The 15,717-nt window shown below is 37.4% G+C and overlaps 2 protein-coding genes across 7 annotated transcripts in view; one reads left to right on the top strand and one right to left on the bottom strand.

Annotated features, from left to right (window-relative positions):
* The window catches only part of zbtb17 (zinc finger and BTB domain containing 17), a 119,106-nt gene extending 103,441 nt beyond the window's left edge, over positions 1–15,665 (top strand). Inside the window, exons 16-18 of the transcript XR_015850146.1 lie at positions 8,618–8,897; positions 14,635–14,759; positions 14,840–15,665. The gene's annotated coding sequence lies outside the window, so the exon portion shown is untranslated. The remainder of the gene's footprint in view (positions 1–8,617; positions 8,898–14,634; positions 14,760–14,839) is intronic.
* LOC148370472 (meiotic recombination protein REC8 homolog) overlaps positions 1–15,717 on the bottom strand; it is a 44,473-nt gene that overhangs the window by 9,359 nt on the left and 19,397 nt on the right. For all 6 annotated transcript variants that reach the window (XM_088333005.1, XM_088333007.1, XM_088333003.1 and 3 more), the window contains exons 7-13: positions 13,428–13,492; positions 12,601–12,682; positions 9,519–9,579; positions 8,675–8,831; positions 5,325–5,517; positions 1,077–1,207; positions 953–995 (exon numbers count right to left, since the gene is read on the bottom strand). In XM_088333005.1, coding sequence (XP_088189131.1) covers positions 953–995; positions 1,077–1,207; positions 5,325–5,517; positions 8,675–8,831; positions 9,519–9,579; positions 12,601–12,682; positions 13,428–13,492 — 732 coding nt within the window. The remainder of the gene's footprint in view (positions 1–952; positions 996–1,076; positions 1,208–5,324; positions 5,518–8,674; positions 8,832–9,518; positions 9,580–12,600; positions 12,683–13,427; positions 13,493–15,717) is intronic.

Here is a 15,717-nt window from a genome sequence, read left to right as displayed (position 1 = left end):
TCTCCCATCCAACCTGATTGAACTTGAGACTTATTGCAAAGAAGAATGGGGAAAACTGCCTAAAGATAGGTGTGCTAAACTTGTGGGATCATATTCAAAAAGACTTGAGGCTGTATTTGCTGCCAAAGGTGGATCAACAAAGTATTAAGCAAAGGCTGTGAATACTTATGTAAATGTAATTTCTTAGTTTTTTATTTTTAATAAATTAAAAAAAAGTAAAAAAAAAAATGTTTCACATTGTCATAATGGAGTATTTTGTGTAGAATTTTGAGATAAGAGATTGAATTAATACAATTTAGAATGAGGCTGTAACATAAAAAAAATGTGGAAAAAGTGAAGCGCTGTGAACACTTTCCGGATGCACTGTATATGATGTGGCTCTCTCAATTTCTTTTTAAAAATTTTTTTGCTTTTATGGCTCTTTGGGTCTTAAATGTTCCTGACTAAATGTTTGCTCTGGAGGGAGGAGTCATCAAATAACAAAAAGAGTAATGTGCAAAAGCACCCAGTTGAAAGTGAGAGAAAAAGACGATCACATCAATTCTGGAGATTTTAGATGAGTGCCAAAATCGATTTAAGAAGTGGATTGCTTCTCCGAACTACACTACTGCCGTGTCTATTGTTGCAACCCAGGACATAATAAACCGGGGGAAGCGTTCACTGATAGTGATTAAATGAAGAATAAATTTATCAAGATATTAGAACACATATTTCCAGATTTTAAGAACAAAACTGAAATAATGCAATTAATTCAAAACATGCCTCTCTCCACTAAGACAGTAAAGAGCAATTAAAATGGCAAGCACCATCCCTGAACAGCAAATCAAGCACATTTAGCGCCAGAATACTTCATTGCCTGGCAATATGGCTCTTTCAACATTTTTGGTTGCCTATCCCTGGACTAGACAAAGAAAAGGGACTTGACTTCAATTTGTGATTAAGTGTGTGTCACCTGGGAGCTGAAGCGGTTCGGGCGGGGCTGGGCTCCTCAGCACCTGTGGATACAGAAAAAAAGGGCATCATGGGACTTTGCAATTAGACGAGGCTACCGACCCCCCATGCCGTCGCGGGTTTACCTCCCGGACTTCGGGTTCGACTTCTCGGCTTTCTTGGGAACTTTCTCCGTAGTGGGGCAAGAGCTCAGTGGCGTCCACGGGGGTGATGGTGGCGCCCTGCCACCACAGATCCTCAAAGTCTTTCCCTAACACTGCACACAAATCAAGAAAAAACGTATTTGCTAGGTTACAAAGCTCACATTTAAAAACATTGATATACACTTGCAGTTTTTAAATACGCTTAAGCCGAGAAATTTGCCTGTATTTGATATAAAATAAAGGCTAACCTAAAGAGAGTTGACATAATTGGCTGTCATCTTCTTTCCATGGGTACCCCTAAAATCCCAAAACTTTTTTGTTCATTTTTTTCCCTTTCTTACCTACTTTTTTCTTTCCGCATCTATTTTCTTTCTTTTTTCTCTTTTCCTGGGAGTGTAAATTTTGAATTAAACAACTATAATCTGAACTATGTAAATAGAACAAACAAAATTGGAGGTGGAGTAGCTATATATGTGCACAAAAGATTAAAATCGAAAATATTACAAAACATGTCATTTGTCATTGACGATTTACTTGAATGTATTACAATAGAAATTATAAATGAAAAAAGGAAAAATATCATAGTCAGTTGTGTGTATAGATCACCGGGCTCAAATCTGGAAACCTTCACAAACTGGGCTGAAAAAACATATTCAACAATAAGCGCCAAAACACTATTCATTTGTGGAGATTTCAACATTGATCTAATGAATTCAAACAAACATAAAAACATTGATGACTATATTAATATGATGTACAGTATGAGTTTGTACCCAACTATATTAAGGTCTAGTAGATTCACTTCACACAGTGCAACACTCATTGACAATATATTTACAAATAGTATGGAATTTACAAACGTCAGCGGGTTACTGGTTTGTGATATTACTGATCACCTACAAGTATTTACAGTGTACTGTATGATGAAAAGGTTACTAGACAAGAATCAATTAAGGATTATGTTTACAAACGAGTTAGAACTGAAGAGACTGTTATATCACTCTATGATGACTTAGTTTAACAAAACTGGAATGCTATATATGGTACAGATGATGTGGATCGCGCGTTTGACATATTTTTGGAAATATTCACCAAAAATTGCCCAATGAGACAAACTAATATTAAGAATAAATCTGTAAACCATCCATGGATAACTAAGGGTTTACTTAATGCTTGTAAGAAAAAAAACAACTTATATAGAAAATTTATTAAACTAAGAACTGAGGAAGCCGAATCCCGATATCAGTCGTATAAAAACAAATTGACAGGAATATTAAGAGCAAGCAAGAAATTATACTATACCAATTGATTACATCATAACAAAAGTAATATCAAAGGTATTTGGGATATATTAAATAGTATGATAAAAGGAAAGAATGTAAGCAATGCATATCCAAACTATTTTATTGATAAGAACAGTGAAAATTATAATTTAAATCAAGTTGTGGAGAATTTCAATAGTTATTTTGTAAATGTTGGACCAGAGCTCGCTGCAAATATCCCAGAGTGCAGTGGTAAACAATTTGAGTCACTGATAAAAATGAACTTCAAGACCATGTTTTTATCTGGGGTTACGGAATCAGAAATCTTAGAATTGGTTAACAACTGTAAAAACAAAACGTCTATGGATTGTTTTGACATCGATATGGTACTAATTAAGCAAATTATAAATAGCATTGTGAAACCATTAACCTACATCTGTAATCTATCATTTCTAACAGGCAAATTTCCAAATCAAATGAAAATAGCAAAAGTTATACTAATATACAAAAATGGGAACAAGCACATTTTTACAAACTATAGACCGGTATCTCTGCTTCCTCAGTTCTCTAAAATATTAGAGAGACTTTACAATAATAGACTAGAACAATTTGTAGATAAACATAAATTGATTAATGAAAGTCAATATGGTTTTAGAGCAAACAGATCAGCAACAATGGCAATTATTGATGCAGTAGAAGAAATCACCCATAGTATAGAAAAGAAGAGATACGCAGTCGGGGTATTTATTGACTTAAAAAAAGCATTTGATACCATTAATCATAATATACTATTAAAAAAACTGGAAAGATATGGCATCAGGGGAGTGGCTTTGCAATGGATTCAAAGTTATTTGACGGGGAGGAAGCAATATGTAAAAATGGGAGTTTTTATCTGAATATTTGGACATCTGTTGTGGAGTACCACAGGGTTTTATCCTGGGACCAAAGCTATTTAATTTATATATTAACAATATTTTTAATGTTTCAAAACTATTGAAAATAGTAATATTTGCAGACGACACTAACATTTTCTATTCAAATAATAACTATATTGATTTGGTAACCTTTATTAGTTGCGAACTAATTAACCTAAAAGTATGGATGGATATAAATAAATTATCTTTAAATTTAAATAAAACCAAAGTAATATTCTTTGGTAATCGTAAATCAAGATTTAGAAGTAAAAATGGATGGTGTCGCAATAGACATTGTATCAGAAGTTAAGTTTTTAGGGGTCATAATAGACAATAAATCAAGTTGGAAAACACACATCAGACACATACAAACTAAGGTATCTAAAAGCATTTCAATAATTAATAAAACCAAATTTCTTTTAAATTATAATGCATTGTATTTATTATATTGTTCTCTCGTTCTGCCATATTTAACATATTGTGCAGAAGTCTGGGGCAATAATTACAAAAGTTCACTACAGCCCCTTTTTATCCTTCAAAAACGTGCAATAAGAACCATACACAGGGTAGGATATCGGGATCATACCAATATTTTGTTCATGCAGTCCAATTATTGAAATTGGATGATTTAATAAAATTTTTCACTTCATAACTGTTATTTAAAACATAGTGCCAGAAAACATACAAAAATTATTCACTCGGAAAGAGGGAAATTATAACTTGAGGGGCTGTGGTGAATTCAAAATCCCAAAGGTGAGAACCACCAGGAAAAGTATGTGTGGGTCTGTGTGTGGAGTCAGACTTTGGAATAATTTGCAAAATGAGATTAAACGATGTCCAACTATCCATGTGTTCAAATTTAAATACAAAAAAGCATTACTGGCGAAATACAGAGATGAAGAAAATGGGATATGAGGAGATTGGAAATACTGCATTTCAAACTATGGTTAACTTGTTGTTATTGTTGCTATTATTACATCAGAACTGTTTGAGTATTGTGTTTATTTCTATTGTTATTATCACTGGTGCCGCAGTGACATTATGCGCATTATGACGTTGAGGGATGGGTATTGCGAAGATTAGTGTATAAAATATGTGATTATTGTAACTATTATAATTATTGATATCTGACCTATGTAATAAGCATATCCATGAGATTTTGTTGTATTGGACACAAGAGGAGCTATCTATAAAATGTATTTAATAGGGAAGATAAAGGGGTAGGAAAAATAAGCATCTGCTTCTGACTACCCCTTTTCGAACATGTTATGTGACATTATTTTGTTGTTGACTCATTGTTTTGGTCCTGTTTTTTTATGTTCGAAATAAAAGTTTTCATTCATTCATTCATTCATTCATTCATTCCTGTATTATTTCCTTTTATCTCTTTTCTTCTTCTGTCTTTATTCCTTCCCCTTTTAATTTTCAACTTTTTTCCTTTTCCCTCTCTCTTTCCTTCTTTATTCTTTTTTCCCCGTCTTTTAACGTACCCTCCAAAAAGAAAAACCTGTCTTCCCCTTTCTATTTTTTCCTGTCTTTTTTACTATTTTTGTTTGCATTTATTTTTTTCTTTTCTTTTTTGCTTTCTTTTCATTTTTATGTCTGTATTTTCTTTTTTACTCCCCATTTCATCTTGTTCCATTTTTCATTTTTCCTTTCTTCTGTTTTTCATTTTTTTCTCTTCCATTTCTCCTTTTTCGTTCTATTTATGTTCTTTTCTTTATCCTACCATTTTCTTTTATTTTCCTTACTTTCCTTCTTCCGCTTTTTCCATGTTTTCTTACTATTATTTGTTTATTCCGATCTTTTCTTTCATGTCTTTCCATCTTTTTAGAGGAAGTCTGATCACTTTGAATCATTGCAGTTTGTAATCTTCCTTGTATATTATTAGCACCCATTTTCGTCTGCACTACAAAATACACATGACATGTGACATTTGGTTGGCAAATATTACAAGCTGACCCTTAAGAGTACTAGGCTGAAGAAAGGATAACTCTCATGTAGAATGTGTTGCGCTTTGGAAAGAAAATGTGAAATGTGAGTTTAGTAGGGACCTCCGCAGGGTTGTTGGAGCAATTCCCGAGCGCCTTTGAGCAGTCTGTCTTCTCGGGGGAGGGAAGGGCGAGTTCGAGTCTCCGTCAGTGTATCGGCTATCTGCTGCTGCATTTCCTCGCTCGGAATTTGCGTTAGCGGGTCAAAGAAAATCAGTTGCCTCCTCTTCTTCTTGCGCTTTGGCTCAGAAACATCCTGGAAAATTAGAAAATAGAATTAATAATGGACTCGTTTTACCGTGGAAACCACCTCTATAACCCACTAGGCCAGAGGTGTCAAACAGGCGGCCCACGGGCCGGATTAGTTCCCCTAAGGGGTTGAATCCGGCCCGCGAGACAACGCTGAGGGAAGTGCAAGAGAAAAACGAGCTGCAGGTTGAAATATGTCCACTTGATGTTGCCAAAGCCAGGTACCTCTCACGTAGACGCCGTAGTTGTATTTATTTTTCTCTCTCTCTCTTCCTCCCTTTTTCAATCTCTCTATCTCTAGCTCTTTCACTCTCTTGTCTCTTTTTTGCTCCTCTTTGTCTCTTACCTTCTTCTGCTCTCTCTTCCTTTAATCTTTTCTCTCTCTTTTCTCTTTCTCTCTTTTGCTTTCCCGTTCTCACTTTCTACTATTCTCCCTTTCTTTCTTCTTTTCTCTTCTTCTCTCTTTGGCTTTCTTTCTAACTCTCTCTTTCTCTCCCCCTCTCTCACTTTTTCTCTTTTTATCTCTTTTGTTCCTCAAATTTTCTCTCTCTGTCAGTCTTTCTCTCCCTTTTCTATCTCTCTGTCTCCCTTTCACTCTTTCTTTGTCCCAACCTCTCTTTTTCTCTCCGTCTCTTTCTCTTACTTATTTCTCTCTTTTTCTTTCTCTCTAATCTACTGGTCCGGCCCAAAGAGAATTTTTGTTCTATCGTGTGGCCCCCGAGTTAAAATGAGTCTGGTCCCTTCAAAAAAAGACTAACTTCCTGAAAAAAAAACACAGCATAAGGATCAAAAAACAATGGAGAAACGACTAAGAAACTACTAAAAACTGACCGAAAATCACAGAAAAATGAGCCCCAAAATAAAAAGAAAAACTTGCAAAAATGCCTGCGGCCACCATGTTCGGGACCCCTGCTTTAAAGGTGGTTTCGTGAATCGTAGGGACAACATTTTCCTGTGGTGTGTCTTGGGAAAGTACAGCCAGGTAGTCCATACCTCTCCAGGACAACATATGTTTCCACCCGGTCTCAAACTAGGGACCTAAGCTAATGTGCTTGTACATTGTGTATTATTTGACCACGAGATGGCACTGTATTGCCTAATGCGAACGAGAACCAATGGCAAACATGGCAGTGAATTTTAGGTACAGATAACGCTAAGTAAAAAATACAAATTTCTCGACCGATGATCTTTTCATTAAGATTAACATTGGCATGTTACTTCAGGGCAGCACGGCGGCGTGGTGGTTAGCGCGTGTGCGGCACAGTTCTGAGGTTATGAGATCAAACCTTCCTGTGTGGAGTTTGCATGTACTCCCCGTGCTTGTGTGGGTTTACTCCAGTTTCCTCCCACATTCCAAAAGCATGCATGACAGGTTAATTGGCTGGTCAAAATTGTCCCTAGGTGTGAATGAGTGAGCGAATTGTCTGTCCCTGTGTACCCTGCGATTGGCTGGCAACCAGTTCAGGGTGTCCCCCGCCTACTGCCCAGAGATGGCTGGGATGGGTTCCAGCACCCCTGCTTCCCATGTTCCCTCTAATTTTCCACGGGTCTGAGCATTCACACAAAGTCGGTGAGCAACGCTTATAACAACAGTGAGCAACCATAATTCCAAGTGTGGCAAGATAATTAATTATCAAACATGTCCAAAACTTGACATCAAGTTACATTTTGCTGAGTTTCCGGCAATGCAAAATTATTTTTTCTCTTTTGAATGAATTGACTCATGTACTATTGCAAAGGTTGTACGGCCTACAAACGTCATTTGTTCTTACAATTCTTTCACAAGATAACCATTTCTTTTTATTTCCGGACATATTTTGTCGCATAATATTGAGATTTTTGGGGGCTTATTTAGTGGGTTGTAAGCTACAGAACTGTACTTAATCACATTTTTAGTGGAAGTACAATGTTGGCAACAAGATTCACTTGATATAATTGGAAATTATTTGAATGCAACACAAACTTTTTCCTTTTTTTTCCATGTTTTTTTCCTACTATTTTTTTAATTGCTTTAATTTTGTTTATTTTTTCCGAGCTGTTACTTATTTCTTTTTGTTCCCTACTTACTTTTTTCCTACATTTCTTTCTTTTCTTTTTTCTGGCTTTTTTCTAAATGTTTCCTTCTTTTTTTCTCTTCCTTTTGTTTCTTTTTTTCCTTAGCTTTTCACTACTTTTTCATTTTGGTATGTTTTTCTTTTTTGTTCTATTCCCCCCTTCTTTTAAGTCATTTTGTGAATAATTTTACATTTAATTTGGTCATGTTGGGATTTAAGAAGCAAAAACAACCTGAAGCGCCGTTTAGGACCCGAAAGAGCCGGTTCCTTTTAGTGAGCCGAGCCGAAGAAGCTGGTTCTCGACAACTCTACTAACTTTACTGAACTTTGTTTGACTTTGACTCGACTTCAAAATACCGCATTTAGGACACAACGTCAGAGGAACCCGTGTATTTTTACGTTCATGCACTGTAAGTTTGGCTTAAGTCGCTTCTTAGTTAATAATTTTGAGCCCTCATTTTTGTGCGCTGGCTAGATTTTCTTGTGCGCTGAGAATGTGCGAGCAGTGCGCAGGATAGTGGGAACACTGCCCGCGACCCTACTGAAGATAAGCGGTGCAGATAATGGATGGATGTTACTTCATGTACTTTTGCCAATTCTCATCTCATCTCATCAGCTGCACCACTTATCCTCAGTACGGTCGCGGGGATGCTGGAGCCCATCCCAGCAATCATCGGGCAGTGGGCAGGGGGACACTCTGGAATGGTTGGCAGCCAATCGCAGGGCACACTGGGACAGGCAACTCACTCGCTCAGTCGCTCAGTCACACCTAGGGACAATTTGGACCGGCCAATTCACCTGAAATGCATGTCTTTGGAATGTGGGAGGAAACCGGAGTGCCCGGAGGAAACCCACGCAAGCACGGGGAGAACATACAAACTCCGCACAGTAAGGCCGGGAGCTGGATTTGAACCCACTCAGGAGGTTCCCACGACCTCAGAACTGTGCCGCACACGCGCTAACCACTGCGCCGCAGTGCTGCCCCTTTTGCCAATTATTCAGATCAATATATTTTTTATTTGAATGAATAATGTTTTTTTTTTGTACCACTAGGAAGCATCAACTTTGGAAGACACTTTTTGCATGGGACTTAACAGGTGGGGGGTGTACCTCCACTTGGGCCATGATAGGGTCCGAGGAGGAGGAGGCAAGCCGGGGTCCGCTGACGGGGGTGACCTCAATAATGCCTGAGGGCCCCGCCACAGCCTCTGAGACATCTTGAGGGGGCCAGATCAGTTCGCGGCTGGATCCAGTGGTGGGATCACCTCTGGACGAAAACAGTTATGGACAGGGCTCACATTTACAGTCTGACGTCATGCTATCCTAATTTCAGGTACAGTAAACCCTCGCTTCATTGCTGTTGACTTTTTGCAGAATTTCATGCTGCATTGTGATCTGCATATTGATTGGCTAAACCAGAGTTGGGCCACCCAGTTCTTCAGAGTTTATGTATATAGAAAATGGTCAAGAATCTTTTCCCCAGTGTCCCTTTGTGTTTCTTCCCCTAATAAATATATTTTTCACCAAACATTTTTATGTACTGCACTCAAAACCAACATTCAAATAGCTGGCAATTGTATTACTTTTATTTATCAAAGTGTTAATGTAAAAAAGACACTACTAAGCTAGAGCTATGTTGCATTTGGAGTTCTTGAGTGCATATTAAATGTAGTGTCTCTTGCTATTTGGGACACTTCTCTACATAAATGTGGCGCTTACGACAAAGGAAATAATGAATTCATTTCAATTGTTCGCCCATGTATTTATTGCCAAGGTATCGGATTCAAATCAAACATTTTAAAGGTTTCTACCCTGTGAATTTTGTCTCTCGCGGGTGCTTTTTGAAATCCAAGCTCATGAAACAACAGGGATTACTGTACTTTTGCAGAATTGTGAAAATTTTAAGGCCATTTTGAGATCAATTGTACAGGTGTAAGCGTGTCAAATGTTTTACTCAAGAGTGGCGGCTGTGGCATCTTTCTCAAGCGCCTCTGGTTCTTTCTCCGGCAACGCTTCTGCAAAAAAGGGCAATAAGATTTCCAACTTTTCAATTGAATTATCTTTATTGTCATTGATAACATTGTATGCAACAAGATCAGGCATGGAACTTCAGGGTAAACATTAAATAGGATCAATCGGGAAATATATAAGTATTTCCACATTGATTTTTTTTCTTTTACATCATGTTTTTATTGTATTTATTGTATTTATTTATTCAGCCAGTATAAACCATAAACATGATATACACAAGAAATCATTTGACATGCGAACTCTCAATAATGATGATATAATAGATTTAAAAGAATAATAAGAATAGAGTAAAAACGAAAGTGTAGTGTATAATAAAAGGTAATTATATAGAATAGTTTTAAAAAGAAAGAATATGTAAATAACAAGACTATAGTAGAATAAGTTGGAGGAACGCCGTTGCCATAATAATACTATACATAATAACCTAAATCAATTCCCGTTGAACATACGAATAGTGGAAGGGTAAAAACTCTCTTTAAGACGTATAGTCTTGCTCATAATGGAGCAAAGTGACTGGGATCGTCTATAATTTTTTGTGTCCGTTTTCTCAATAGCATTGACAGTGGAAATGTTTAAATCTAAGCTTAAAACACACTTCTACTCTATAGCATAAGAATAACCTATATTTTTTGTTGACAATATCCCTGTATTATTTGTAATTGCAACATCCATTGCAGCCTGGTCATCCTGAAAGGGGGATTACCACTTGTGCAGTCCCAGGTTTCTTCATTTTCCTCATGTTGAGGTTTTTGAGTTTCTCCTTGCCCTCATGTTGGTTTCAGATCAGGGGATGGTGTGATAATAGTCTGAAATAATAGTCTGTGCAATAACCTGTGCAACCCTTTGAGACTCTTTGTGATTAAGGGCTAAACAAATAAAAATGACTTGACTTGACTAGTTCGATCGACGTATACTTTGCAGGGACAGGATTCCAGTACCTATTATTTCCTCTGGCGTCCTCACTACTGATTCGATCTTTGACAATTCTTTCTGATTGACGCGACCAAACCAAACTGTGATTGACCTAGTTAAAACGGATTCAATGGAAGCGCGATAAAAATTGACTAGAATGGATTGACGGACTCTGACTGATTTGAGTTGACGGAGGAAGTAGAGCCTTTGTCTGGCTGACTTTAGAATATCAATAGCATTGACAGTCCATGTGAGGTCAGCTGACAAGTAAGTATCCAGAAACTTGAATGAATGGACCAGTTCGACCTCACTACCATTAATTGACAGTGGCACATGCGGGGGAGGCTTAGTACGGAAATCTATTATCATCTCCTTAGTTTTAAATACATTCAATAACAGATTACTCTCGTGACACCAGGTGGAAAGTAAATCAATTTCTGCTCGGTATTCAGTTTCATCTCCATTTGAAATAAAGCCAGTAACCGTGGTGTCGTCTGCAAATTTAGCGAAAAGTCAATGGTCAGAATTGGGTTGACAATCATGAGTGAATAGGGAAAACAAAATTGGAGACAATGGACAGCTTTGAGGCGTACCAGTGTTGAGGACAACAGAACATGAATATTTCTCACCAATGTGAACGGACTGTTCTCTATTGAGAAGGAAATCTAATATCCGATTTGATAAAAAAAACGGGAAAAGTGAGGTCCTGAAGAAGTTTAAAATGCAATTTAAAAGGAATGATAGTGTTAAAAGCCGAACTAAAATCTATGAATAAAACCCTGATGTATGAATTCCTATGCTCAAGATGACTTAGAATCTCATGAATACAAATTGAAATGGCATCATCTACACTTATTAGCACGATATGTGAATTGGTACGGATCTAGATTCGATGGTAGAAAGGACTTCATGAATTTCAATACCATCTTCTCGAAAGTTTTCATGATGTTGCCACAATCATCACATGACAAAATGAACAAATCACAATAAGTGATGGGAATTACAGCTTTTTGCAAGAAACAGCACTTTCGGCTTGTCTCACTAACAACCCCAACAACTGCTACCAAAGAAAATGCTTGGCAACTCTGGGCCATTCTGCTTGTGCGCATAATACGTAAAATGCATTATACCAAAACCATATAGGCTTGAATGTTACTTGAATTTTACCGAGGCAAGTCAGACTCCGTTTCGTTCAACTATCTGACGCGCTTTTTCTTTAAATGTCGAATTTTTGGGGGGATGTTAAAAAAATATCTTGACATTGCTGTAAGTTAGATTTTGTATTGTGTGCACCCGTTTTCCGAGTACAGGACAGTACTTAGTGCTTCTTTCTGCTGCTACCGGCGAGGGGCGCTGTGAGAGGTCACCCAGCATCCACCCGAAAGTAAAAGAAACCCGCTTATGAAGAAATGGTTCGATCGCTTTTTTTCGGTCACTTGTTAAAACAGAGGTGAAAGTCGCCTTACTCTTGAAGCTCATCTTCCAGAAGTAAGTTAAACTTTATTCATGTTTAAAGAGCATATCTTTTTATGAAAACTTTTCTTAGTACAAAAATATACAGGTTGGTTATATAAGCCTTGAACATACTTATATAAACCTTAATCATACAAAATATAGCACTGAAGCAACTTACGAAAAACTCAACTTACGAACGATCGTCCGGAACTTCTCGTTCGTAAGTAGGGCAGCGTCTGTAGTCTCTTAATTGCCTGTATTCAGGCAACAACATCCAACAAATTTTGTTCCTGGTTGTTGACACGATCATTTCTGTATATTTTCACCCGAGCGACTCTCAGCAGAGATTGTAACAAGGTAAAATACCTCACTCTGTTGTAAAAAGATGTTTGATTGTTGACTATTTCTATTATGGATTTTTAATGACAAGGTCGACTAATGGTTGCAGCACTACTCAGCACAAATCTTTGGGGGCATCCTGTGCTCAGCATCAGGGTGGAGGAGACGTGGCAGCTCAGTTCGACCAAAAACAGGACAACCGTAATTGAACAGCGTTATTGATGTTGTGCAGTCATAAGCGTGGTGGTTAAATTCACGGAGGGCGGGTTGTGGGCAGATGTGGGCGTGGCTTAAATCACCTGCCAGGATGTCGTAGTCCCCGGCCGCTGCAAGGGCTTCCAGCGTGAGGTTGACGTTGCCCATCAGATCAGGACTTTCAAACTGACAAAAAAGGTTCAAGCACAATCAATGAATGGACTTCTCATCATACAATCATGAAATAAATTTGGAGAGCTTCTCCTTTTAGTGCAAGGAGAGTAAGAAAGTGAGAAAGAAAGCAAAAAAGAAAAGAAAAAATGAAAGGAAGAAAGGAAGCAAGTAAAAATAGGAGAAGAAAGTAAAAATAAGAGAAGAAAGTAAGCAAGTAAGAGAGACAAGGATCAAAAGCAAGACCGAAAAAAACAAGGAAAAAGGAAAGAAAGAAAAATTAAAGAGAAAAAGAGAAAAGGAAAATAAAAACAAAAAAGACAAAGGAGAGAGAGTAAGGGAGAGAAAGTAGGGAAGAAGGAAAGAGAAAGAAACAAAGACAGAAAGAGGAAAGAAAGAGGGAGAAAGAATGAGTGAAAAAGAGTGAGAAAGGAAGAAAATAAAAAAGAAAGATGAAATAAAGCGAAGAAGAGAGAAAGAGAGAGAAAGAAAGAAAGAAATTAATAAATAAATAAAGAGAACAAAAGAATGAGAGAAAGAAAAAATGAGAAAAAAAAGTAAATGAAGAAAGATAGAGGGAGATAGTGAAAGAAATAGAGTAAGAATGAGATAAAAAGAGAATAAAAGAAAATAAAAGAAAATAAAAAAGAAAGAAAGAAAAAAATAAAGAAAAAAATAAAAAAATAAAAAATAAAAAACAAATGAGAAATAACAATAAATAAATCAAAGCAATAATTCTGGATTCTGGATGTTTTGGTACCTCGGGCAGCAAGTTGGCGACGTCTACTTCTTTTAAGGTGATATCTTGTGGCAAAGCCGTGGTTCCTGAAACAAAATGAAAAACAACATCCTTTTTAAAATGAAAATATTTGTTCTCTCAAACTGCTATTTTGCCAGTGTTGGGACTAACGCAATCACAAAGGAATGTACTTTTGTCAGCAACAAGTATCCTAACACGTTATTAATATAATTTTGTAACTACTGTTGTTAGTACATAATGCCTTACAACTTTAATATAACTACTCTTAGAATACTGTAAAATGGCACTGCATTTGGCGTCATTTGCGTTACCTGTTTGAATATTTAAATACTTATTAATTATATTTTTTTGGTTGTTGTTAATACACTTCATGATTATCTTTGTATTTGATATTGTTTTGTGTCACCCACAAACTGCAATGGGTTAGCTTTTCCTGCCTGAGATTGGATTGAAATTCACTTGGTAAAATTTCACTGCACTCAGAGGCTGTTTTTTCAAACTACGCCCATGTGTAATAAAATAGTTTCCCAGTGCTTTCTTGGGTAGACGTGCTCAAGAACCTCAGTGATTGAGTTGGATGTTTTGAATTGGACAAGCAGAGAGAAAATAAAACTCACATAACTAAAGAAGCAAAAGAGAAAAATGAGCCACATTGCGTCAAACGATGACTTGCTGACTTGCTGTTTTGAATATGTCGCCAAAGCAAGCTGCCACTCCCAAATAGAATAGAATAGAATATACCTTTATTGTCATTGTTACAAAATGGGTTAAAGATATTGTGACAACGAAATTGGACGTGGCAATCCAGGTTCACATTTTACAATGAGGATAAAAGAAAACAAAGAAGATAAAGGTTATAATTTACAAAATATTTAAACAAGAAGTGTGGGCATATAGGGTGTTACATACAGTTTTGGGATCGTATTAGTGCAATATGCGGTAGTGCAAAAATAGGCAACATCGTGCAAAAGTGAGCATAGGCATGAATACAATTTCAAATCTGTATGAGGTAGTGTGTTAGCAAGAGTTTCATTTTTTTGTGCGGTGTGTGTTAAGGGTTGTGATGGCTCTGGGGAAGAAACAGTCTCTGAGTCGGTTTGTTTTTGTTTTGTGTGACCTGTAGCGTCTGCCGGAAGGCAGCAGGTCAAAGAGGTGGTGGCCGGGGTGAGAAAAGTCCTTGATGATGTTTTCTGCTCTGCTGAGGTAGCGAGAGCAGGCAATGTCCTCCAGACAAGGTAGAGAGCAAGCAATGATTCTCTGGGCTGTGTTGAGGACCCTCTGAAGTGCTTTCCTGTCTGCTGCCGTGTACCCAGCATGCCACACCATAATGCAGTATGTATGCTCTCCACTGTGGCTTTGAAAAATGACACCAGCAGCTGCTGTTTCAGATGATTTTTCCTGGACACTCTCAGGAAATGGAGTCGCCGCTGGGGCTTCCCTACCACCGCTCTGGTGTTTGCAGACCAGGAGAGGTCATCGGAGACGTGCACACCCAGGAATTTGAAAGTGTGGACTGGAGCCGTATTTGCTGACAACCATTAATCAACCAGATGCCATTTGAGTAAACACAAATTCTAATGTTTTTTTACTTAAAATAGAAGTCATGGATGCATTGTGTAAGGTAAATAAGATTAAGCTCACCTAACAATTTGTTACCAAAATACTTATCTCATGTGATCGTAAATTATCGCTTAATACATGGATTCAAAATACAAAATTAAAAATAGAAGTCTAAAGAAGATTAAGCTCTTTTCTAGAATAGATATGAAATCTAAAAGCAAAGTTCCCAGATTAAGGTCAACCATTTCATTGAAAAACTACCGTGAATTCCGGACTATAAACCGCTACTTTTCCCCCAAACATTCAACCCTGCGGCTTATTCAGTGATGGGGCCATTTTATGTAATTTTTCCAACGGCCGCCAGCGGCGCTCGAGTACAAAAGGTAAGATTTAGACCGGTGGAATATATGCGCTGAGGAAGACTGCAACTTCTTAGCTTGTGCACAAATTAAATCAGCGTAGACATATCCTCATCATGCAAATTGCAAAAAGAAAGGCACATGACGCAACTTTTAAGCTAAAGGCAAACGAGCAGTCCGATAAAGAAGGAAACGGAGCTACTGCACGTAAACTTTACTTTTCGAGCCTGTTGCTAGCGTGTTTTTGAATTAGTGAGCGTGGGACGACGTCTATATGACAAAGTCTCTTTCCCATACTGGAGGAAGACTACTTTGATGACGTCAGTTATAAGGAGGAAGATGAGGACGGCTTACCGTGGTTTCTACATGTA

Source organism: Urocampus carinirostris, chromosome 3 (assembly GCF_059441175.1).
Source record: "Urocampus carinirostris isolate Australia breed hairy pipefish chromosome 3, RoL_Ucar_1.0, whole genome shotgun sequence".
Taxonomy (NCBI): domain Eukaryota; kingdom Metazoa; phylum Chordata; class Actinopteri; order Syngnathiformes; family Syngnathidae; genus Urocampus; species Urocampus carinirostris.
Note: the sequence above shows the minus strand (reverse complement) of the source record. Positions and strands in the feature narration are given on the sequence as shown.